This window comes from Peromyscus californicus, unplaced genomic scaffold, assembly GCF_007827085.1.
Source record: "Peromyscus californicus insignis strain IS unplaced genomic scaffold, ASM782708v3 Scaffold_1__1_contigs__length_55948999, whole genome shotgun sequence".
Lineage (NCBI taxonomy): Eukaryota > Metazoa > Chordata > Mammalia > Rodentia > Cricetidae > Peromyscus > Peromyscus californicus.
The window spans coordinates 38,922,603-38,948,069 of record NW_026294492.1 but is presented as its reverse complement, the minus strand read 5'-3'; the positions used below and the strand labels follow the sequence as shown (position 1 = coordinate 38,948,069).

The window sequence follows — 25,467 nt, the reverse complement described above, 5'->3', positions numbered from 1 at the left end:
TTTTAATCAGGCTTTTTAAAGCCTACCATGAGAAGATACAATTAAGAGGTACTTCAATTTCATGAGGCTCTTTATTTGAGACTCTTATTGAAGGAAACCCAGAAATTAAGACAGATAAGGACAGGGTCTGCAGCACATTCTCTTCTCCAGCCTCTTCATTGTGAATTTCAAGGAAGAGAATAAGAAAAACTGTCTTATTTTAAATGTAATTATTTCTATTATTCTAACCTCCAAGACAGAATAAAAAAAGAAGGCGCTGAGTGAGAACTAGCTAGGTCCAGACTTGGTTGGGCTGTTTTGTGATTTAAATCACTGGTAATGTTACCATCTTCTGGGCAAAATGGAGCACTGCAATTTTTGAATGACAAGAAAAATGAGACGTTTTTAACCATGCTTTTGATAAAAGACATTCAAATATTTTCCTCCTGCTTATGCCTCACACCCTCTCACCAACCTCAAGTGAAAAGAACCCTCAGGGTTGTTGGACTGAGACACAGAGACTACTTAACCACGCACGGCAGCTTGAACCTGTACTGCCAACTCTCAGAGCTGAGGCAGAAGACAACTGAGCTCCAGGCTAGCCTGGGCGGTAATAGTCAGTTCAAGGATAGGTTCCTGCCTCAAAAAAAAATCTCATATATATATATATATATGAGATTTGCAAAGGGCTCGACAGAGTGGTAGTGAAGGGAACGTCTTGATAAAATAGTAGAGTGTGAAATGAAAGAGCTAAAGAAACAAACGCTGATAAAAAATGTTTCAGCATGTCAGCTTCACAATGACGCTCTCATGAGTGTGTGTGTGTGTGTGTGTGTGTGTGTGTGTGTGTGTGGTTTATACTCATATGTGGCATGTGTGCAGAATATGCATGTGTGTATGGTTTATACATATATGCATGACCGTGCACGTGTGTATGCAATCTATGCACATATGTGGTATGTACATGTGTATGGTGGGTGTGTGGTATATGCATATGTGTGTGGTGTATGCGTGTGATATATTCACGTGTGATATATGCGTGTGTGGTTGGTGTTTGCGTGTGGTAGCTGCACATATATGCATGTGATATGTGTGCAGTATATGCACGTGTGTATATATTTGCATTGGCTACAGGAGAACATCCAGTGTCCTACTCTGTATCACTCTCTGCCTCATACCTTTTGAGACAGAGTCTCTCACTGAATGTGCAGCTAGGCCAAAGGCCAGCAAGCCACGAAAATCCTTTTCTCTCTCCACCCTTCACAGTCTGGGGTTAACATGCTTGTAAGGCCACATGTGGGTCTTTACATGGGTGCTGGGATCAAAACTCAGGTCTCACGCTTGCACAGCACGTGTCCTTACCACTAAGCCATCTCACCGGTCCTCCTATGACGGACCCTCACGGAGCAATATCGTATCTTACAGGTTAGTGAGATAAAATTTGTGCTTGGTAATTCAACATGCATTTGCTGATTTATTTTATTTTCATCATTGCTGTCGTACTTCAACTAATTTTGAATGGAAGGAGTGAGGCAGGATGGGAAGACTGAGGACATCAAAGGGGAAGGGTGTCGCCTCATCCCAGAGCCCAGTGGAAGCCTCTTGACAGCCACCGAGAATCAGAAAACCCAGCCCAGGAGCTGGAGAGATGGCTCAGAGAATCCAGGCTCCAGTCCCAGCACCCACATGGCAGCTCACAACCATCTGTAACTCCAGTTCCAGGAGACCTGATGCCCTCTTCTGGCCTCCACTGGCACCATATACATAATACACACGGTGCACAGACATGCATGCAGGTAAAATACCCATGCACATAAAATAAAAGTAAATCATTAAAAAAAACAAAACACTATGGCTCAGGATCAGGGTCTGGGGAAGGGGCTGCAGGCACCGTGTGGATGGTGGCCAAATGTCCCTGAAAGAGCCCAAGAAGTAGGCCAAGGAGATGGGTGGGAAGGTAAGGCACTGGGGGCTGGGGGGAAGAAGAATGGAAGAAAAGAAGCCAGCAGCAAAGGCAGCAGGGAAGGACGTTGACTACGGAGGAATCAAGAAATCGGCCATCAGTGAGCTCTGCCTAGATGGGGTGACCTCGTCCACTCCTGTTTAAACATCTGGATGCCTCGCCATCACTCCTTTGCTACCCGTTGCTAGAATGAAGTGCTGCCTTGGAGTCTGCTAAACACTGTAAGACATTTGGTAAAAATAAATAAATAAAAATCATAAAGTAAATCCAGTCTCAGATCCTGCCAGCGTCTACTGTTCGTCTTTGCTCTGTTCTGAATTGTGTGTCACCTTGAATTAAACTCATTTAAAAAGATATATGTGTGTACATATATATGTACACGCACACACATGCACACACACACACACATATACATAGTCTTTTAATAAACCCCAACTCTGCTTCAAACTGCTTCACTCCGGAATCTTTTCTGCACTGAAGCCAAGGATCCCATTCTACCTGAGTTGAGGTCCCTAACAGAGGTCCTCAGCCTGCTGTGGGTGGAGGTGCAGACCTGCGTCTCTGTCCCTGTTGCCACTGACCGAAGAATTTTTTTTCTTCACCGTGGCTGACATGACATGAGGAATAAGAATTTCCCCAAACATATGAAAAATAATCTACTTATTTATGACAATCTAATCCAAATACCACCCTTCCTTCTTACAAACACTGCTCTACTAAACTTCAACTAGCACTAACAAAATCTATTTGTGTGTACACACCCAGACACATGTACTCAAGCAACCTAGAGCTTACAGGGATCAGAAAAGAGTGGAATGAAGAAAGGCCAGATAGATTAGTATCTGTTTGATCTTTTATTAGTCTTTACCAGTTTAAATTGACACACATAAATCTGGGCAACATTTTTCCTTAAAAGCAAAGGTCTAGATTTAGAATGAAATAAAATGCATATAGTTAATCCCTCGCTACTACTTCATATAGTCAAAACTATAAGGTAGCCTGAATTACCTCCATATTCTTTTCACTCTGTCTTGCTTCCAATGCAATAATAGATTTGTAATGTGCAAGGGAGGGAAGGAGCGAGGGGAGGGGAGGGGAGGGGAGGGGAGGGGAGCAAGCAAGCACAAGCATCTACCTTTCCAACTGATACTTCAGCAATGATGGTTGGATTACTCCCTCACAACACCCAGCTGACTTCTCAGAAATAACAGTGGACGCTGCAAACTTTACAAACTATGTCATTTGTTTCTCTAGAGTAAGGGATTGTTAAAACTAGTTTTAATAATGATGTGAGTTTTTTAAATAAACTATACATAAACTATAATAGCTTATAATAAAATATAAACTAAAATAAAATATACCATGTCCATCTAATTAAATCATCTAAAGGTGAGGCCCTCTCTACCTTAAGAACATCAATTATCCTGACTAAAACACAGTACCAAACAGGAATTAGTTCTGAAAACAGAAAAGGTCTTTGACAGATTCTCTCCAACCTGTTGACTGCAGCACGGGTAAACCATGTGGCAGCTGAAGCGTGAACAGGGGCGAGTGGACACTATTTCTGAAGAAGTCCTCTGTCGCTTTAGACTGTAAAACTTTGGTTTCCCAGAGCTGAGAGGAAAAAAAAAATACTGTTTTATTTTTGTTGATAGTGTTTTTAAAAAACACTAATATTATGTTGTTGTTGTTTTTCCCCTAAGTGTTTGAGCTTTCGGCGGACAACACAAGGAACACATACTAACACAACTGAAGGGCGAGAAGTACTATAATGTATCAGGTTTTGAAGATGAAACAGGAGAGACGTGAGCACAAACCTTCTTCAAGTCTTTTAACACCTGCTCTTCGATGCCTTCCTCAGCAAACAGGTCCCGCACACCTTCAATTACGTCTTCAATCACAGACCGGTAGAGTTTGGGCTACATGAGAGCAATTGTCAGAGGCTTTGAGTCTCAAATTAGAATGCACTTGCCTTAAAAGACAGGCCGATGGGGGCTGGAGAGATGGCTAGAGAACACTTGCTGCTCTCGAGGCGGCCCTGGGTTTGATTCCCAGCACCCATGTCAGTCACAACTCACAACTGCCTGTAACTCCAGCTTCAGGGGACTCTGGCGCTTCTCCTAATCTCCTTGGGCTGTACTCCCGTACACATACCCCCACGCAGATGCACACACACGCACACATAACTAAATCATTAAAAATACACTCTCCAATCCTCGGTTTGAAGAAGACCACCACCACGGTTACTAAGTACACCCTGCCCCCAGTATGGTCTTGGCTCTTTATAAATTGTATTCACCGTCTGTCATCCCTTGGAGGCCCCTACCCACAAGGCTGAGTCACAAGGCTACAGCACACCTGGAGGTGATCTCACAGATGTGCGGGGTGTGCTATGCTCATCCGTCTTGACTTTTGTGTATCTAACCTTCCTGTTCCTTTTGGAAAGGGAAATTGGAGGCAGCTGGGAATAATCCCGTTTTCAATCTACCCTTTTCTCAACGTAAACGTACTGTTAGAGAACCACCATGGATGTAAATGAACATCAGCCTTAAAAGCGGGCCTGTCAGAGCCCACCCTGCTTCCAAAGTAGATGTGGAGAGAGGGCTATCCTAACCCTACCCCTGCGTCCCGGTGAATGTCCTGTGACAGTCACCAGTAAGTGCACAAAGAAATGGAAGGTGCTAAAACCATGCCATGAAACAAAATCAGGCAGGGTCTACCCAGAGTCACATATTATACCAACAGCACAAGAAATATGTGAAATATACTCGGCCCTTCTGTTCTGTATAAAATGTGTCCTACATAGGCCTCCCATGCAACAATCTGATCCAGGCGAAGGTCACAGGTCACGTGAAAAAACAAGAACTCCAGTTGCTCTTATTCTGGATTGCCTAAATCCAGCCCAAATGAAAACCGTGGGCTGCTTTTTCACGCTTCCCACAAAAATATTCTTGCTCCAGGAACAGCGCATTTTCAATTAATCCTTCCAAAGATCCAGGGTAAGTCTCTGAACAGGCCAATCAGTAACATCTAAATGTTAGTCACAGGCAGCCCCATTAAGACTAAGTGCTCCCAGATGAGTTGCTTCTTTTAAAACAGTCTACCCTGATAAAGGCTTCTAAACTGACGGCTGGGTTTTAATCCCAGCTAAATGATCACACTCTAAGAGCTGGAGGGAAAAACTCCTAGGGCTAAAAACATCTTTTAAGATCTTCCCTTGGAGTGTAACAGTGGCAGTCCTAAAGAAGCCAATAAAATACAATTTTCCAAAAGCGAAGTCAGTATTGAACGTAGTCTCTCTTGTAGGACTACCGTTAAGCTTCATATTGCTTTCTCTGTGTTATCTTTATTAAAACTATATATAGTCTGGACCTCCATCTTACCTGCGTCTCTAAAGAAAACATATTCTCATTTGGCAGTCACACTCAGGCAAACTGGTACTTTACACTTCTTAAAGCATCATAAAATGAACATACATGAGTATCTCTCTCAAAATGGAACCTTTTGTGCTGCATAGATACACATGGAATTTTACAGACACAAACCTCATTGTCTTTCAGGAAATGTGCATCTGTTGATACTGTTTTTTGCCCTTAACTTGGGGCTCTCACTTTGATGGAGGGTCTAATAAGCGCTGTTTTGCCGGTAAAATCTCACCGTGAGGTTTTGAAACCCTTATGGCAGTGTGTGGGGGTTTCACATTTAAGCGTTAAGATCTTAAGGGACAAGGAGAGGCAGGATCGTGGGGCAATAATCCAAATCACCAGGTTAGGGAGCAACACAGCGTGAACTAGCTATGTCCTAATAGAGAACTAGATTTAGGGCTGGTGTTTGCGGTGAGAGGAGGCGGGGGAAGGATCCAGAGTCGGAAGCCAGCCTGGGGCTACTTTATACATTTAAAAAATAAAAAGGAAGTGAACGTGGGGGAAACCATCCTGATGGAGGGTGGTCTGCCGCTACACAATTTCTGGGCGCCCTAACCTAGGTAGCCTCAGTTGGAGTGGGAAGCACAACTTTTTCCAGTGGGACCAGGGCCCACGTGGCTGTCTTCAGCTTCCTCTAACCCATGGCGAGACGGGGTGCCTATCAAAATCTGCGACTTGTCATGGAAGGCCAAAGGGTGTCGGCAAAGCCTACCCGCCTCCTTACCACCAGGTTGACGAAGGCCATGCCAGCGGCTCTGCGCCCGACCGTTTGCGCCTGCGCCTGCGCCTGCGTGGCCGAGAGTCGCCAGGCTCGCTTTTGAACCGCAGCGCTCGTTGCTGCGCAACCGCGAGGACGCTGAGGGGGGGCGGAGCTGAGTAGGGCGGGACAAGAAAGAAGGCTAGTGATTGAAGGGATGGAGTTTGGGCGTGGCACGGGTGTGGTAGGCGCCTGACCAGCTTTAGCAGACTAAGCCAGCCTGTGCATTGGCAGATGGGGCAACTTCACCTTTGAAGGATGTGGGGAGACGAAAGAAGGCAGATGAGTGAGTTCTGCTTTTACCAGTTTGTCATGCCTCCCTAAACCCCGTTCACAGCTGCGCTCCATGCTGCTACACAAAAGTGTGACGAGAGCCAAACTCTTCTATAACTACCTGTTGAAGTGTGGGCCAAAGCAGCAGCAACTTCACCTGGGAACCTGTTGAAAATACAAACGGGAGCCTTAAAGACGCTTGCTCCCACGCCTGACCCATGTGCTAGAGGGAAAGTGGGGCTCTAGAAGCTTGTCCGCGGACCTCCACGGGTGCGCCTGCGTGAGCAGGCCCCCAGACACAGTCCACGCATCCACCCGTGGAGAAGAATTAATACAAACGACTAAGGACCCATAAATGCAAACACCTCTCCTGAATCAGAGACTGGCAATCGGGGACCCGGCACACGGTGACTTCAAAATGTTCTCCAGATGACTCTGGTGGGCGTTAAAATGAGACCCGCTGTCCTAAGACACGCTCAACATTGGGTCCACATTAATATGACCTGAAGAGCTTTTTCTTTTTAAAGGTTTGGTGCCTGAGTCTCCCCCAGAGCATATGATTTTAAAATGCAGCAAAGATGGAGACCTACAGTTTAAACCAGGTCAGCTCAGCTCCCCAGAGCAACTCTTTTGCTCCTCAGGCAGAAGTCTCCATCTTTGCCCTGTAATTATATTCTCCCCTAAACGCGCCCCCCTCTCAGGCATGGAAAGATTTAACTAGCTAAAGCTGAAGATGGATTTAAGCACACATAACCCCACTAGTTCAACAAGGAAAGAGCCATCTACTTCCACGACCCTGCCTTCAAACAGCCTTTTTGATCTGAAGCTAGATCTCCGCCTAACAGATGGTTATGTGATGATTTAAAAAAATCCCATCAGGGTTTAGAGTTGACTGCTCGCTTATTTGTGAGTGTAAGGGCAGTAGAGCTGTGTGTGCTAGCCCACTCAGAAGTGGCTTGCCTGGACCAGGTGTAAGTTTCTAGCAGCTGATTCATTTGGTTGCGTTGAGAAGACTTTCCCTAAATTGAAAAGTACTGGGAATTTATTTTACAAAAAGCCATTAAGTATGTGTGGTGATTTTTAATGGTTATGTCTCTCTACGTGGCAATTTACTACCAAGAATATTCAAAGTGACTTACCTTTCACCCAAAATAGAAAAGCTAAAAGCAAGCATTGATTCCTTCTGATATTATAAAATCCAATTAAATTATTCAAGCTGGGAAATAAGAAAGCTGAAAGGTCTCTTGTTTTCCATCTTTCTCTTTTCAAGGTTTTAAAATTTTAATCCTAAATGCATAGAATGGGTAACAATCTAACATTTTGTGACAGCACATCGTTTCCTTGTATTTCATTATACATTATACCTTTCTCTGAGCTATAGAGTAGACCATGTGTACTTTTAAATTTAAATTTGGATGTTGGTATGGTACCCATAAAAAGTGTGACTAACAATTGAATTGTTAATGCCTGGTGTATTTGATACACGTTTTATAGAAAAGCTTTGCAATGTTGGTTGATCTCAGCGATCTCAGTGACTCTCTGTTTGCCCCCTTGTGTGTCCGAGTGGTCACTGGGAGACTCTGCTTTGGACTCTTCCCAGTAACCGACAATGACCACTAAAGGAAGTGAGCTGGAATCCAAGATCTAAGTTGTTGTACCTCAGATATGAAATGTCTCAAAAATACAGGTGTTAGGGCTCAGTGCCCAAAGCAACAGTGTGCCCAGATGTGGCTTCCAGGGGTTGACTGGGTCACTTTTGTCATTACTCAGACCGAAATACATGACAGAAATAACCCAAGTTGAAGAAGACTTATTATTTTATTTGTGGGTTCAAAGGATTCCGTCCATCAAGGCAAAACAGTCCAGTTCATTGCTGGAGTTGTTGCTGGCAACGCTACAAGCTAGGCGCCATCACCCGTCCTCAAGAGACTGATTAAAGAGACACATAATGGTTACAAGCTCAGAAAGGAGACTTGTTCAGTGTGGTGACACTGGGATGAGGAACACGTAAGGCGACTGAGACGCCAGTGTCCACCTGAGAGTCTTGATGTGAGTTTTAGTTTCAAACAGAACAAAAGCTATCTGTAACTAGGCAGTCCCTGTCTATCAGCTGTGGTCCCGCCCACGACTGGCCCATCATTGTCTCAGCTCCAATCTCCCCTGCAAGGTGGTCTGACAAGCTGGCAGCATGCGTGAAATCTCTTTTCCAGAGACAAGCTCCCTTCTGTCACCCAAGTCCCAACCTTTCCCTTCCCCTGCGTGAGCCTCCTGGGAAATTCTAATTGGGATCCGTTGTCTCAATAATCTGATAGCTGCGGGGAGGGCATAAGTGTCTGTCTCGGGATGATCTCAGAGGAGCAGGCTGCAGAGAAAGAGGGGAGTGCCATCCCTTGCTGCTTTCCCCTTTATCCTCTCCTGTTCTGACTGGACTCCCAGCCACGGCATGGTATCCTGAACATGGTATCACCCATGTTCAGAATAGCTCTTCTACTTCAATTAATCCTCTTTAAAAATGTTCATGAGGACACAACATAGGTGTGCTTCATCAGTCTTCTAGGTTGGATGAAAAAATAAAATAAAATAAAAAAGGAAGGATGACTGCTTCCAGGTTCGGTGGAGAAGGTTTATTGTAGGTAAAGTGAGAGCATAGCCAGAGGCAGGGACATCTGGAAGAATCCAGAATGAACGTGACCCTGAGCTACGTGAGGAAAAAAGGGAAGGGAAGGGAAGGGAAGGGAGAGGGAAAAGAGGTGAACCAGAGGCCCGAAAGAGAGTAGACAAAAGGACCAAGTGACCAAAATGTCTGGATTATATAGGGAAGGGCAGCCCAGCCCCTGGGCTGGAGAAGTTTAGGGTCGGCGTAAGGGTATGCCAGCCAGAAGGACCTTGTTACAGGTAGAGACTGAGGGATGCTGGGAGAACCTGGCAGCCAGGTCCACTTCAATATGTAAAATAAGCACCTCAGTTAGCCATTTGTCCAGGGTTTGAGACCTAACATCCCAGCCTTTCTGTTGATAATAAATGATAAGTGGCGATGTAATCTTTTCTATGACTACTTCCTGCTGATGTCAGGGTGTCATTGTTGGGGACCTAAGAAAGCTGGAATGCTGGCCAAAGCTGGGAAAAAAAAAAAAACAGGCTGCTTTCCTCGCTGTCCAGGCTCTGAGGGACCATCTGGGGCTAAGGAAGTGCAGGCCACATTGGAGCAGTTTGTGAGGCTGGACCACCTGGGGCTAGCTGCTTTGGAGCCACCCAGGATGCAGAAGCTCAGGCTTGTTGGTAATTCTGTCAGAAGCACCTAGAGCTGGTGACTTTGGAGGAGTCTGCAGTCTTTGGTTGACGGTAAGTCTGCTGGAACAGACAGACTTTAGGGACAGAAGGTAAAGTTAAGGCATTTAGGGGAAAATTTTTATCTTGGGTGTACATTTAAAATTTCCAGGCCCGTGACCTAGTAGTTGGGGGAGGGGAGCCTCAAGACCAGGGAGAGGGGAAGAGATTCCACCCTCAGGAATAGGCAGGTGGGGAAACTTAGGCTGTTGGTTGACTGGAGTACTTATCTGGAGTCCCGTGACTTGTGAGACATAGATCCAAGTCGGCACCCTAAAGCTTACAAGAATTTTTTATGTTTATAAAAAGAGATAAAAGTTTTAGATATATTAGCATTACCACTGTAATAATCCACATTGTAGAAAGGGCAGTAGACTCATGCCTTTGAGTCATAGTGAAAGCTTGGGGACCCAAAAATGATTCTGGGTTCAAAGTATTTGTGCATTTGGCCCCTTGCAGAGTCTGGTAGCAAGGTAAACTGTCTTTCTCAACTGGAAACCTGGTAACTCTAGGAAAGTGAGGCCTGAGGCATAATTTTTACACATGAAGAGAAGGCAGCTGAAGCTTTGGGGGAGGAGCTGGTATGCTCGCTGCTGCTGAAGCTACAGTAGTCAGTCAATATGATCAGAGATGTGAGAAGGATAAATTATAGCAGGAGGTATAATCTAAATGGCCTATGTATCAATTAAAATCACAAAGACTTACCCATTATCTAGACAGTTGCCCTCAGCCCCCATAGTCTGGATGGCTTCGTGGGGGACAGTGGTTGGTCTTCGGGTGCCATACAGGACAACACCAGATCCTCAGCTGCCGCACAGAGCAGCATTGGCCTTTGACTGGAAACTGAGGTCTGAGAGATTTTCCTGTGGAGAAGGAACTTGGGGGACTGGACTTACTTTGACCAGACAGAGTAGGACAATCACCCCAAAAGTATCCTCAATTCGGGCAGAGCCCTGGCAGCAGGTGAGGCATGGGGAAGCTTTGCCCAGTGGTTAATGTTACCATAATTCAGGTGGAGTCATCATGCCCCATCTGTCTTCTTTGGAGAGCTTAGGGTTCCCACTAGGAGCATTTCTGTCTACAATGGGAAACTTTTTCATTAAACATTTTAAGTGTCGTATTCAGCAGATCTCTGAAGAGCTTGAAGACCATCTATTATGTATATCTGAGTTTAAGCTTGACCTTGAAAATATATTGAGTTGATGTCTTGATTTTCTTTAACAGTTTAAGTTAGTAGCATTCATAAGAGTAAGATTTTACAGCTTTATCCCTGTTAAGTTTGAACCTTAAAACTTTGAGTTGAAGGTTTAACTGAAGAGCCTTTAGATTCAAAATAAAACTTTTAACCAAGAATGCAATCCGCTGACTAAGAACCTTACTTTCCTGATTCTTTTTTTTTTTTTTTTCTGAGACAGGGTTTCTCTGTAGCTTTGTGCCTTTCCTGGAACTCACTTGGTAGCCCAGGCTAGCCTTGAACTCCCAGAGATCCACCTGGCTCTGCCTCCCAAGTGCTGGGATTAAAGGCGTGTGCCACCACCACCCGGCACTTTCCTGATTCTTTTACAGTGAGCTATTACAGAATATTACAGTTTTTTTATGACTTAGTTTATCCAAATAGCTAAAGCTTAATAAAGAAGCTAGACAAATATTACTATGAACCTAAACAGACCTTAGGAATTTATAACCTTATAATCAAATATACTTTATAGTGGGTAGCTGTTCCAGCTTTGTCCTGGAAGTACTACCCCCATTGAGGCTTCCGGTAACTGTCACGCGCTTAAGACCTGAGATCTGGATGTGCCCGCTCTCTTGGTTCCTGGATCCTGGACACTGGAGGTAGACTGAGCAGAGTTCTCCAGAGAACACGGCTGGACTGCACTGCACCTCTCTTGGACCCTGTAACCTATCCCTTTACTTGTAAGTTACCCCATGAAATAAACCTCCCTTTTAACTACACGGAGTTGCCTTAATACTTCCACCAATAATACTTTATTATCAAGCACATGTTGTTACTTATCTAAATCTTTTAGAAGCCTGGTGTTGAACAGTTAACAAAGGCGTAAGTAACATAGGTGCAAATCTCCAAGTCAGCTTTCGTTAACCTGAGTAGACCTTTATAACCTTAAAATTTGTCATCATACAAAAATCAAAACAATCCAAAGTGTTTGGAGACTTGCTGTTAGTCTGAAAAGGAGATATAATGGTAAGTGGAGAGCTCAGTAGGATTAAGAAGTTTTATAGGTACTGCCTTAGTTGGTTTGTACCATGTGACCATCTTAAGATGGTCTATGGCATGCATCCTTTAACCTTAGTAAAGATGGCTGCCAACCACATGGTTGTTATTTAGAAGATCTAATTTTTTTGTAGATCTATTTTTTAAACAAGCGTTGAATCCAAGTTACATACACAGTATGTTCTAAACAAGAGTTGAATCATATATATAGTAAGGTGTAGCAAATTAAGATTATCCATGGTTTTTCATTATAAGCCTTTTGTTATCATTTTAAAGCCAAGTTTTGTTACAAATTTTATAGATTTTTTTAACCATACCCAATGAACTTACTAATCCTAAAATAGAGTCTACAGCCTAGTCTTAAGAGATTTTTTTGAGAGCAGAGCACAGAGAGTAGAGATAAAAGATTGAGTGTGAAGTAGAACCTTCGAGACTTTTGGAAGTATAGAGCAGAGCAAGTCTATATATAAGAGATTTGGAGATCATTTGTTTGTGCAGTGGCAGAAGTTGTTATCACGTGAGAGAATTTGAAAATCGAGCATGCCAATCTTTAGCTATTGATCTGTACTGAGGCCAAGCTGTTTGCAGGATCCCATATGGGCTCAGGCTTAGAGAAGCTTGAAGGAGGAGCTCCACCCGAGAGAGGGGAGGCCTAGGAAGGCTTAAAGAGATAGAGCAGATATCTCTGAGGGGGTAGAGAAAACTTTAGGAAGGGAGCAGGGAGCAGAAGTTGCAGGACTACAGGTGGGAGCCGAGGGATAGCTTAGTGGACTACAGGCAGGACTGTTATTCCTCAGGAGAGGTAAGAGAAAGTAGCCAAGCTGTGTAACCGGAGGCCTTTCTGTCCTGCCTGGTCCTGCAGCTACTTTAAAAATAATCACTCAGAGGCTTATATTAATTATTAATTATAAATGTTGGCCAATGGCTCAGGCTTATTACTAACTAGCTCTTACATTTCAATTAACCCATATTTCTTATCTATGCTTTGCCACATGGTTCATGGCTTGTTACCTCATTTTCTATATGTCTTGCTTCCTCAGTGGCTGCTGGCATCTGCCCCTGACTCCACCCTTCTTCTCCTTGTATCTCTGCTTAGATTTCCCACCTGGCTCAATCCTGCCTTGCTAGAGGCCAAAGCAGTTTCTTTATTAACCAATGGTGATAAAACATATTCCCAGCATACAGAGGGGTTATCCCACAGCAGAGCTGAGATGGATAAAGTGTCTTTCTGACAATAATTTCCACCCAGGGCATCCACAAGCAGAACAGGAAACTTGTCAAAGAGAAAAGTGTTCCAAGTCACAGAGGAAAGGTGTCCCTTGTTCTCGCAATTGGAGCCCACTGGAGGTAAGAGGAGCTTTCTGAAACACCAGTGTGACTTTTGTAGTCATAGTAGACAAAGCAGGCAGACCAGGGTGACACTTATCCAGTAGACAGAGATGAGAGAGCATGGGAAAAGGGGAATGGTAAATGTCTTTGGTAGAGATACCCAGATGGGTGTAGCAGGCCAGACCCGAGATATGCCAGTACCCAGGTGGGTTCCTTGGGAGGGTTTAGAAGACTTTTGAAGCCAGAAAGACACTTGTGGCATAGACAAGGAGAGGAATGGTTAGAGCACAGGGATGGGAGAAGCAGCTGAGAACACAGATTCTAGAATTTGGGGTCAAATTTAACGGACGGCAGGTGCCAGCAGAAACAAATGATCTGTACATACCTTAGGGAGTCAGGTCAACAGCTTGGTTCAGAGAGGCCTGGTTCCTTAAAAGGGAACTCATATATGCCAATCACAGGTTTTGGTACCAGATGAATGAAAAAATAAATAAAAAAGGAAGGTATGGTGAAGGAGAAGGTTTATTGTAGCTAAAGGGGAGAGCATAGCCAGAGGCAGGGACATCTAGGAGAGTCCAGAGTGAACGTGACCCTGGGCCATGTGAGGAGAGGGGAGAGGGGAGAGCCTGAAGAGTAAAAGGTAGACAAAAAGGGACAGGTAACCAACACAGCTGGAATGCATAAGGAAGCACAGGTTGGGGTGGGGTGGGGTGGGCAGCTCAGCCCCTGTGCTGGAAAATGGGAAGGGGCATGCCAGCCAGAAGGACCCTGTAACAGGGACTGGGGGATGCTGGGACAGCCTGGAGTCTGGGTCTGCTTGGATATCTTAACTAGGCACCTCAGCCATTTGTCCTGGGTTTGAGACCTAACATAAATGATTCTAAGTCCAGTCAGGTTGACTGACCATTAACCATCACATAAGAGTCCTAACTGGGTAATTCCATGGATTATTTCATAGCTTACTGGACTGTGAGGCCTAGCTGGAAGAAGTAAACCATGAAGGACACATATGATTCCTGACTCATTTCCCCTTGGTACTCTTTCTCATTGTTTTCTAGCTGCCACACAGCTTTGCTCACAGGCCCACAGTGATGGACCAAAGACCATGGATTCAAACCCGTGAAACACGAGCCAAAGTAAGTCCTCCTCCACCACAATGATTTCTTCAGGTACCCGGCCACCAGGTCAGAAAGAATACAAATCCTCTCTGAACACGTGGGAGTTAGCTTCTAAGACGGCCCCCAGTGCATCTCCCCTGTCCCCAGGATTCAAAAGCTGGTGTCATCCTTCCCACAATGCACCACAGTCTTCTACATGATGTGTGAATAAGGCAAAGGTAATGGTTTCTCCAAGACTGTTGGAAATGGTGGTGTGCTGTGACTATTACTTTAACTGTGTAAAAGTGTGTTACATTTGTTTCTACTGCCTTTGTTTAATTATGAAAAGATGTGTTGCTGTTTCACCTTGCCTGCCTAAGGCACCTGATTGGTCTAATAAAAAGTTGAACAGCCAATAGCTAGGCAGGAGAGGGATAAGCAGGGCTGTTGGGCAGAGAGAATAAGGAGGAGGAAAAATCTAGGCAAAGAAGAACAAGGGAGAAAGAGAGTCACAACCGACCGGGGCCAAAAGCCAGGCAGCTGCCAGCCAGACATGGAGAAGCAGTGAAAGCTGGACACACAGAAAGGGAAAAAGCCCTGAGGCAAAACATAGATAAAAAGAAACAGATTAAAATAAGAGCTAAGCTAAGGCCAAACATTCAAAACTAATAACAAGCCTCCATGTAACGATTTGGGAGCTGGTTGGTGGCCTAAAAGAAAGCCTGCTACAGGGGAGAGACACGTCTCTTTCTCGGCTGACAGCCATTTTGGAAGAAGCCTGCTGTTTGACGAGAACAAGATAAACAAACACCGACCACCAAAGGCAGAAGGTGTGGGGAGACCGAGGAAAGAAGCAACCGCGTCCAGAATGTCACGGAGTATGACAGGTATGAAGGGTTATGGACAAAATGAAGTCTTAGGTGGCATCAGTGACGCAGAGGCCATGATGACAGGCCCACAGTCCTGGCAATAACATGAGCAGGACAGTATAACTGATAACTAGATCTGTTGTGATGGAAACGAAGCTGTTAACACTTGACAACGGCAGAAAAATCTAGTTGTCACTCTCCTGAACCAGCTGCCGTGTCTCGGGAACCACTAGGGTGTGGATGAATTTCTAAGTGATCTTATTAAATAAGAAACACAGAGCCAAATACAGGGGTGAAAGCCGTGGAGATCAGAGAAACAGTGAGAACCACCAGCTAACCTTAGCTCACCACACCGCTGTTGCTTCCCAAGATAGAGAGCTTCTTCCTGTCTAACCTGTGCCTTTATTTCCTTGCTGTTCTGCCTTCTCATTGGCTCTTAGCCCAGCTACCTCACTTCCTTGTCACTGCCTGTCTGTACAGACCTCCAGGTCTCCATGGTTAGTACTGGGATTAAAGGCCTGTGTCACCACCCTTGGCTGTTCCCTAGTGTGTCCTTGAACACACAGAGACTCTGCTTGCCATGTGATCGGATTAAGGGCGTGGGCTACCACTGCCTGGCTTTTGTTTATGGCTGGCCATGTCCTCTGATCTCCAGGCAAACTTTATTTATTAACATATAAATAAAATATCACCACACTAGTGTAAAAGTGTGCCTGGGGTTTGGTCCTCTTCGGTGGTCTGTTTTGTGAGTTGTCATGCTTAGGGTAGAACTATTTCCTTTTCTCTTCCTCTCCTCTCTTTCAGGTGCTAAGTGTGCTTTTTCTGGTGCTTTGGGCTTCCTAACCCCCTTCCCACCATGAGGCTGCCTAACACCCTGTGGTTGACTGCCATGGTAGCTGAACTCAAATGACATGGCTTTTTTTTTCTTTATCTTCTGTAGCTAGAGTTTTCCTGCCTGGCCCACAGTCAGGACAAATCTCTCTCACCTGCCAGTCCCACAGCCGTCAGACCCAACCAAGTAAACACAGAGACTTATATTGGTTTCAAACTGTATGGTCATGGCAGGCTTCTTGCGAACTGTTCTTACAGCTTAAATTAATCCATTTCCATTAATCTATACCTTGCCACATGGCTCGTGGCTTACCGGCATCTTCACATGCGGCTTGTCATCATGGCAGCTGGCAGTGTCTCCCTCACCCAGCTTCCTGTTCTCTCAATTCTCCTCTCTGTTTGTCCCGCCTATTCTTCCTGCCTGGCCACTGACCAATCAGTGATTTATTCATTGACCAATCAGAGCATTTGACATACAGACCATCCCACAGCACTCTTCTTCCTTCTCTTCCCCTGGGCAGCACCAGAGATGTAAGCTTACATGCCATGAGGTTTGTCTTTTCTTTCTTTCTTTTTAAGACTTAATTCTACGTGTATGAGTACTTTGCCTGCATGTATGTCTGTGCATCAGGTACATGGCTGGTGCCTACGGATGTCAGAAAAGGATTTGAAGAGGGCGTCAGATCCCTTAGAACTGGACTTGTAGACAACTGTGCACTCCAAGTGGGTGCTGGGAATGAAGCCCTATTCCTTTGCAAAAGTAGTCAGTGCTCTTAATCACTGAGCCAACTTTCCAACCCCAGGTTTTTCTTTTCAATGCTAGTAAAATTTTCCCCAAGTCTTAAGTCATTTTCTTAATGAGACTAAGAACCACAGGAGAGCACCCCAATTTCCCCAGTACCATCTGGTGACTCAAATGAGACTCGCCCAAATTTCCATTAACAAAACCAGTTAAAAGCAGCCTGACATAAAACAGTCATAGTGACCATCTTAATGCTTTCGTTTATCCTATAGGACGTGGATCACCAGGGTCACCTGACAGGAAAAATGACAGTCACAAACCGAGATGGGTACAATCAGGTCCAGCTGCATCCCACAACAGTCATGCCACAAGAACACTGTGTCACCTGTGGAGAGTCCACGTGGTAAGGAACTCTGACTGGAGTATCCATATCTGGTATTAGAAATGATCAATCGTACTTGGGCTTGGATCTGGAGCCTCCGCAGCTGCTCTGTTGTGTGATTCTGGTCCTGATGAGAGTGCGAATGCATCCTCATAGGGATCCACCAGAAGCCCCTCGAAGGACCTCCCGGATTTCTCAGTTTCAGAAACTACTGGAAATGGTATTCATCATGTTAAGCGTTTTAAGTGTTGGAGTCATGGAGCAAGAGGTGAGTAATGCAAGGCCTTTGTCAGATCGCGCAGTGCCTGTGGGAGGCATGTCCTCCCCTCCCTGTAAGCTCAGTGTTTAAAGCGTCATCCGTCACAAGAGCACTTTAAAAGAATGGAATATAAAATAATCTTGAGAGACCAGTACTGGATGGCTTTGATGCAGGATTATCAGGAAACAAGCAGATTGCTGGAGTCACATCCTGGCCACATTGCTCTCGGTAACGTTTCCAAATCCAACTAGTAGAGAGTTGCACACACCACGCACTTTGGATAGTCAAACTGAAATCTGCAGATCCCAAAGTCTTGGTGATGCAGTTTTACAGGGACAATATTTTATGCTAGTAAATAAAAGATAAAAAGGGAATTCTGAACCTCGACCCTTCTTTAGGTTATTCTTTGAGATTAAACATGTGCAAAAACAGGACGCTCTTCCCAGCCACCTGTCCGGCGTTTCATTTTCTCCTGCTTCACTTGACTATAATGCTCATCTCTATATCCTTGGTAATCAACACCAGCACTTGCATCACTGAAGAAAATCTTAATAATCAGATTAATTTTTTCATATTCTGTATGATCTTATTATTTTTACCCAGAAAGTCTGTGGGACTGTTCCAAAAAGTAAAGAGAATATTTCAATTCATTTCCTGTGCCAAAAGGATATATCACGGTGGGCCTCCCCTTGAGTAAAAGTGTCTGAATGTGTATGTTTTAAAGACAACCCATTTCTTCTACATATTCAACTCTACAGTCAAATGTGGTTTTCTTTCTCAGTAATGACACAGGTTCTAATAATATATTTATCTGTAATGAAAAGTGTGATTTAGTTTTTGGGCTTATGGCTTAAGGCAGCAAATAGTCCAAATTAGCTTCTGAACATTTTGCCACAAATGCATTAAACCCAGCAGTACCGTTTCCCGGCCTCTGCTTCAACCTTCACATTTTACAGGAAATGAAAATTCAGGTCATCTGTACCTCCTTGTAACTCTGAAATGGTTCCACTGTTGGCAGCTCTGATTTATTTAGACTCCGCATCTCTGTAACATTTTCCATTTTCTAATACAACTTCAAAATCAACTTACATTATTTGAACATCAGATACTGTTCCACTGCGATGAATCCCTTCCCGCACCCCAACAGGATTTAAGTTAAAGTGACCACAGGACACTACGTGATGGCCAGCTGAGGTCCCACCTTATCACTCCGTGGAACACAGTTGTCAGCTCTTTAAAATTCCAGAGAGGTGGCCTTTGTGTACATTTGTAAGCTCACTGATAACTCATAGAAAGCATTCAAGATGATCTCAGACTCAATTTTCCCCATCACTACTTATCCAACGCTTTCACCAACGTCTTGATAAGAATGCTGTAATTTCCTAGTTAACAAATGTTCCATTTTCATTTCTCTGTCATAATATGGATAATTATACATGAACATGAAATATTAGCAAGGATAATGTTCACTGTCTATTAATTCTCCAACGTAAGTCTGTATTTAAAGAGGACGGGTAAGGCCGATAATCTCAATTGAAGGTTCTCTCCTCCAGCCACCCAGCTTTGTCCTCACCATAACTGTGCTTTTCCTCGTGCTTAATCTGTCTTGCTTCATAAGATGTGAAAACATCCTAAATAGTTTGCTCTGTTACCTTAGGTGCTTCAAGTATCAATAGAGGCAGAGACATACATGGTGGACCTACTTCTTCCCATTCCTCTAAAAGCAGCTAAATATGCTGGATATTAAATATAAAATAAACAAATGGGCGCACTAAAAATTAAAAAGACACTGCACTTTGGGACCTTACAGCCCCAGGGATGAGTTCCCTGATCGTTTTGCCATAAACATCCTGGGCTGGTTAGTGTGGGGGAAGCTGGTGATCTGTGAATTACCAAATGGCACAAACAAGAGAAAACAAGGCCAACCTCTCGTGCAGAGGCCTGAGACAGAGGCATTAAGACAGAAAACTTTAACAAGGTGTGGCTGTGCACACCTGTAATCCTAGCAGTGGATTCTGGGGCAAGGAGTGTAAGCATTACCTCTCTAACGGAAAGGGATCCTGACAGCCGGGAGCTAAGGGACACCACAGAGTCACACCACAAACAAACCTCACACAAGAGGTTTATTAGGAGGGGAAAACCCCAGGAGGGTGTCTGCCTCTGCTTGAGCAAGAAACAGCAGCAAACTGAGCAGGATAGAGGGCTTATATAGAGTTTCTTGGGAAGGAGGTGGAACTTTTCAGGGTGGAGCTTTCCAGGGTGGAGATTGGTGGGATTTCATGTCCAGAGATTTGGGCTGTTTGCTCTTTAGGGTGGGGGCAGGGCAGTTAGAGTATTCTGTGGATAGAACCTGGCAGTTAGAGGTCCTCAGGAAAGGGGCCTGGCTTACATGAGGAGCATTAGGAGTGTGGAGAGCACATACCCCAGTTACGGGAGAGGAATAACCACTCTTGATTCGGACTTGGTATAACACTCATTTATTCACACGATAAGATTACAAGCAATATTTATCCCATCTTCCAAGTGGAAGTGGGAATACCTCTCCAGGTGTACAGGTCGGGACTCGCCATGTCTGTTCCTCTGGATCTTGGGTCAACCTTCTTGTGGTCAACATCATCTGCCCTGAGGACAGGAGTTCATGTCTCTGGTAGAGGAGAGACATCTCACACGAGGGTCTGATGAGCTCTGTTGAACGTGTCTGAGCCTTCATCTTTTAACCCCCTTTCTGGGTAGGTTTCTAGTCTTACCCCTACTTCCACACGTAGCCTATAGCTAATGACTACACCATTTATGGTTTATTTATGTCATTCTATTGCTTATCACTCCTGACCAGGGTTGTTCACCCTAGGCCTTACATGTTCCTTACAAGGAGTGTGAAGTCAGTTTGGGCTACCACACTGAGTTCCAGGACAGGTAGAGCTAGGCATTGTCTCAAAATAAATCCAAAACATTAAAAAAAAAAAAAAAGGTATGGTAGCTCATGCCTTCAATTCCAGCACTCTGAATGTAGAGAGGCTAATGGATCTCTGTGAGTTTGAGGCCAGCCTGGTCTGCATAGCAAGTTCCAGGACAGCGTGAACTAACTACATAGAGAGACCCTGACTTAAAAAATAAAACAACAGGGAAAAAGGAAAACCTGTAAACAATAACCACGCCCCTCCCTGCAGATGCCACAGAAGGACGGACATCAATTTTCCCCACCCTCACTGGCTGATGTTTTCTTTTGGCTTTGGGAGTCACACGTACCCTGGTCCCTTAGGTTAAGGACACTGATCTGCAGCCTCCATTTGTTCCCATCAGCCTGGCCGCATAAGGGATCCCCAACAGCCTGTCTGCTTGCGTTCGCTGGCTTAAGGGGGACTAGTAATTCCTTCCCCGAATGTTTTGCATTTGAGGTTACATTATTTTCTTTATGTGAAGGAAATTAAGTGCCTAGTAATGTTCCAGGACCAAGAAAGGCAGGAATCCTCAGAAGTCACTGCTGCATGGTACTTCCAAGACACTTTTAACAAGAAACATGAATGAGAAGCAATACTTTTTAGATGGCCTGTAGTAAATAAGAAAACATATTCCATGGCACACAACAGGTGCTAAAAACCTACAGCTGCTTCCTCTCAACCTGTCAATTTTTAAAAACAAGATTGAGTCAAATTTCACACATATTAATCTTTCCTGGCTATACATGCATGTTTATCTCTAAGATTGCACAGTCACTGTAAGTGTGGTCAGTTTCAAATCCTTTGAGGACTGAGGCTGTGTATTATTCAACCTTATGTGGCCCTTGAGGTGCTAGCATAGGACCTCAAATACGGAAATTATTCATTAAGTAGCATTGGTTGTAACTTATTGAAACTGTTACCATATGGAATCACTAACCTAAATGTGGGGGGAATAAAGAGCTAGATAACAGATATGCTTGAGAGAAATGATGTGCTGGTCTAAATGAATCCCGTCATTCTTTTGTGCAACGTTTTTTGCAGGTCATCAGCCCTGCTACGGGGTCAGCCCCACACCGCTGCCACTGATCTTCCCTACCTATCACCACCCTTGGATTGTTGTGGGGCCTCCACCAGAGAAGACTGCTCAGGCACGAGTTTAAGCCAACAGAAAGTCTTTATTAGCTGGCCAGTAACTACACTGGGTGTTCAGGATCCCAGTGTAGCCCTGAGTCTTTCTCTAGGTGAGCTTTTAAGCACAAAAACCATATCACAGGCCGGGCAGTGATGGTGCACGCCTTTAATCCCAACACTCAGGAGGCAGAGGCAAGCGGATCTCTGTGAGTTCAAGGCCAGCCTGGGCTACAGAGTGAGTCCAGGACAGGCTCCAAAGCTACCCAGAGAAACCCTGTCTCAAAACACCCCCCCCAAAAAAAATTATGGTGATATTTTATTTGAACTGAAATGTGATTTTATTTGTATGTTAATAAATAAAGTTGCCTGGGGGTCAGAGCTAATAGCAAGCCATAGCAAGAACCGGGCGGTGGTGGTGCACGCCTTTAATCCCAATCACATGACAGGCAGATCTCTGTGTGTTCAAGGATACAGCCAGCATGGAGACACACGCCTTTAATCTCAATACCAACCATAGAAGACCTGGAGGTCTGTATAGGCAGGTAGTGATGAGGAGGTCATGTGGTTGGGTTTACAACCAATGAGAAGGCAGAAAAGAAAGTCAATAAAAAGACAGATACACAGGAAGTAGCTCTCTTGCTGAGGGGAAGGACAGAAGTGGTAGAAAGGGTAAGAAGGCGGTTTTAAGTCTCAGCTCTTAGCTACTGCTCTGACCTCTTGGGCTTTTAACTCTGTGTTTCTTATTTAATGAGACTATTACATCTACAAAAAATCATAGGTTGGCAAACTTCAATTAACAAGAACAGTTGACCAGAAACAGAAAAAGCCAAAAAGCAAGGTTAGTACATTTAGAGACTTTCCCAGAACTGTGGACTTGGATGGACTGGGTCTTTGTTTTCATTTTGGCAGGTGGTGCTGTCTACATGCTGAGTTTTACGGCCTGAATGTACTTCCATCATGGAGTCAGTTGTGCTAAAGTCTAGAGCCTGTTACAGTATGTGAGTATCTTCCACAAAACAGAAAATCACTGTGGGTAGAACTACCCTCAATTAAATCCCAGACGGAATGAGGTGAGAGAAAAGTATGCAAATAATTTTAACATAATGTGCTTAGTTTCAAAAACCACTTTCAAGGGCCACCTACCTTGAATAAGAAACTCCAGCAGGGTTTCCTAGGGCAGGACCCGTAAGCTGGAATGGAAGAAACGAAGGAAGGGTCGAGGAAGAATGGTCCAGGGTGGATGCTACATTAGCCAGAGCCTGAGGTTTGGGGTTGGAGGACAGCTCAGTTTGGAGAGAAAACAGAGAACAGAACCATCTGCTGCTAGAGCTGAGGCTGCTCTGTGCTCCCACCCACTACAGCATGGAGCTCAGGTGCAGGGTGTGCTCCCACCCACTACAGCATGGAGCTCAGGGTGCAGGGTGTGTTCCCACCCACTACAGCATGGAGCTCAGGTGCAGGGTGTGCTCCCACCCACTACAGCATGGAGCTCAGGGTGCAGGGTGTGCTCCCACCCACTACAGCATGGAGCTCAGGTGGAGCTCAGGTGCAGGGTGTGCTCCCACCCACTACAGCATGGAGCTCAGGGTGCAGGGTGTGCTCCCACCCACTACAGCATGGAGCTCATGGTGCAGGGTGTGTTCCCACCCACTACAGCATGGAGCTCAGGTGCAGGGTGTGCTCCCACCCACTACAGCATGGAGCTCAGGGTGCAGGGTGTGCTCCCACCCACTACAGCATGGAGCTCAGGTGCAGGGTGTGTTCCCACCCACTACAGCATGGAGCTCAGGGTGCAGGGTGTGCTCCCACCCACTACAGCATGGAGCTCAGGGTGCAGGGTGTGCTCCCACCCACTACAGCATGGAGCTCAGGGTGCAGGGTGTGTTCCCACCCACTACAGCATGGAGCTCAGGTGCAGGGTGTGCTCCCACCCACTACAGCATGGAGCTCATGGTGCAGGGTGTGTTCCCACCCACTACAATATAGGGTACAAGATGACCACACTGGAAGCCAAAAGACTGCTTGAGAGCTGTGGACACATGAGCATCTCCATTTGAAAAGTCACAGAAGCAGCATCGGAAGGGTGAACACCAGGATCTGAGTGGCTGCTGTCAATCACATGAAGTAGAAAGGAAGAGGGGAAGACCCCAAGAGCTTCATGGAGATACAGGGTTACAGGGCTGGGCTGCCCACCCGGGGAAGGAAAGAGAAGAAAAGGCCTGCAAACACCGTCTAGTTGACAGCTCTCCCCAAGCCATCTCTCGCCCCAGCTCCAGCTTAATACGGAGTGTGTCCTTTTCCAGAATGAGTACTTCGCAACGCCTTTGGCAAGTGTTTCAGAATCTCTCAGAATTATCCGGTGGAGAGGCCGGCTCTTGGCATTTAACAATGCCACTCTGGGAGATGCTCTTTCCTTGTCCTTTTCACGGCACTTCGGGACCTCTGGGTGGAACTCACTCTGAACAGTGTGAAAATATCAAAATAAAGCGCCAAAGAAAAGACAAGAGCCGAAGCTAGGCACCACCTCCCCCTCCTCCCAGCCATTCCAAGCCTACAGCACCCCCAGAAAAGACAGACTGAAAGAGAGACTGAGATCTAGAACATTCACAAATCAGAGATAAATTGCCCGTTAATTATCCTCCTTAGAGGGAATGGTTAATACCAGTTTCAAAGTCATAAGAATGCCGTTGTTTGGGTCAGTGTAGTTGGTAAGTTTATTAGTTACTGTAGGGTAAAAGGGCCAGCCAAAGAAACCCACCCTGGCCCTGAAACCAGAGCCAACCGAACACAAAATCAACCAGTCTCTGAACAGGAAAACCAACCAATCCCTGAGCAGAAAACCAACCTATCCCTGATCATGAAATTTAGCCAATCTGAGCTTGTCCAAGTTCAAAGGGATAAAATCTGACCAATTCCCTCCCTGAAAATCTTCTCCCTGGAAAAACTTCGCCCCTAAGAAGCCCTCTATAAGCCCCTCCACCTGTTCAGTTGGCCGCTGTCCTTTTCCACCCAGCCACTCTCCTGGACTCCTCCTTCCCAAATAAATCTCTTGAAAGACTTTTGGGTGAAGATTTTCCACTGGCACGGGGAAGAATCTCTGCTGGGAAGCTCCCTTAGGGAAGCAGAGCAGAAGAGGCCGCTGACACCTCGGCTGGGAAACTCCCTGGGGAGTGGAGCAGAAGTAACAACTTTTCTCAGGAGCAGGAGCAGATTGCTACATTTCTGCAGCGGTTTCCTCCTGAACAGAGTGAAGCAGAAGAAGCAACGTCTTGGACCAGAGCTGAGAAGAAACAGACACCTCTGCGGGGAAACTCTCTTAGGGGGGCAGAGCAAAGCTCAGCTGTAATAATTCTCTCTCAGAGAGGAGCAAGATTGCTGCATCCTCCAGGGAGACCATCCCCCACTGCACCCCAGCTTCAGGTACAGCCTGACTTCCAGACAAGTCTGGATACTTTTCCCTCGGGAGCTGTAACACTTACACTTCTCACTGATGTGACAATACCTGTCAGAAAGCACCTGAAGAGAGGACTTACAACGGCTCACAGTTTGAGGGGACACAGTCCATCATGGCAGGGAAGGCACAGCATGGGCGGCTCCATAGCAAGGGGAGCACATGGCAGCCGAGGGCTCACATGCCAGCAGAGAACGAAGCAGAGCCAGCCAGAAGCAGGGTGGCCTACTACTCAAGACACAGCCCTGAGTGACCCACTTCCTCCAGCTTGGGCCCCTCCTCCTAAAGGTTCCACGACCTCCCCAGGCAGCACCACCAGCTGCATGCCAAGTAGTCTAACACAGGAATCTGTTGGGGACATTCGCGTCAAACTATAAGAGTCGTCAAGCATTAATACCATGGAAGAACTCACTGGAAATGATGATCAACATTTCCAAGAAAACAAAACTGGAGCCAGTCAGTCAGCAGGGCTGCTTGACA

The 25,467-nt window shown here is 45.4% G+C and overlaps 1 protein-coding gene across 1 annotated transcript in view; it reads right to left on the bottom strand.

Annotated features, from left to right (window-relative positions):
- Window positions 1-6,139, bottom strand: part of Gtf2a1l (general transcription factor IIA subunit 1 like) — a 38,185-nt gene extending 32,046 nt beyond the window's left edge. The window contains exons 1-3 of the mRNA XM_052746534.1: window positions 6,092-6,139; window positions 3,760-3,861; window positions 3,439-3,556 (exon numbers count right to left, since the gene is read on the bottom strand). Coding sequence (XP_052602494.1) covers window positions 3,439-3,556; window positions 3,760-3,861; window positions 6,092-6,112 — 241 coding nt within the window. The 5' untranslated portion in view covers window positions 6,113-6,139. The remainder of the gene's footprint in view (window positions 1-3,438; window positions 3,557-3,759; window positions 3,862-6,091) is intronic.
- Between the last annotated feature and the right edge of the window lie 19,328 nt (window positions 6,140-25,467).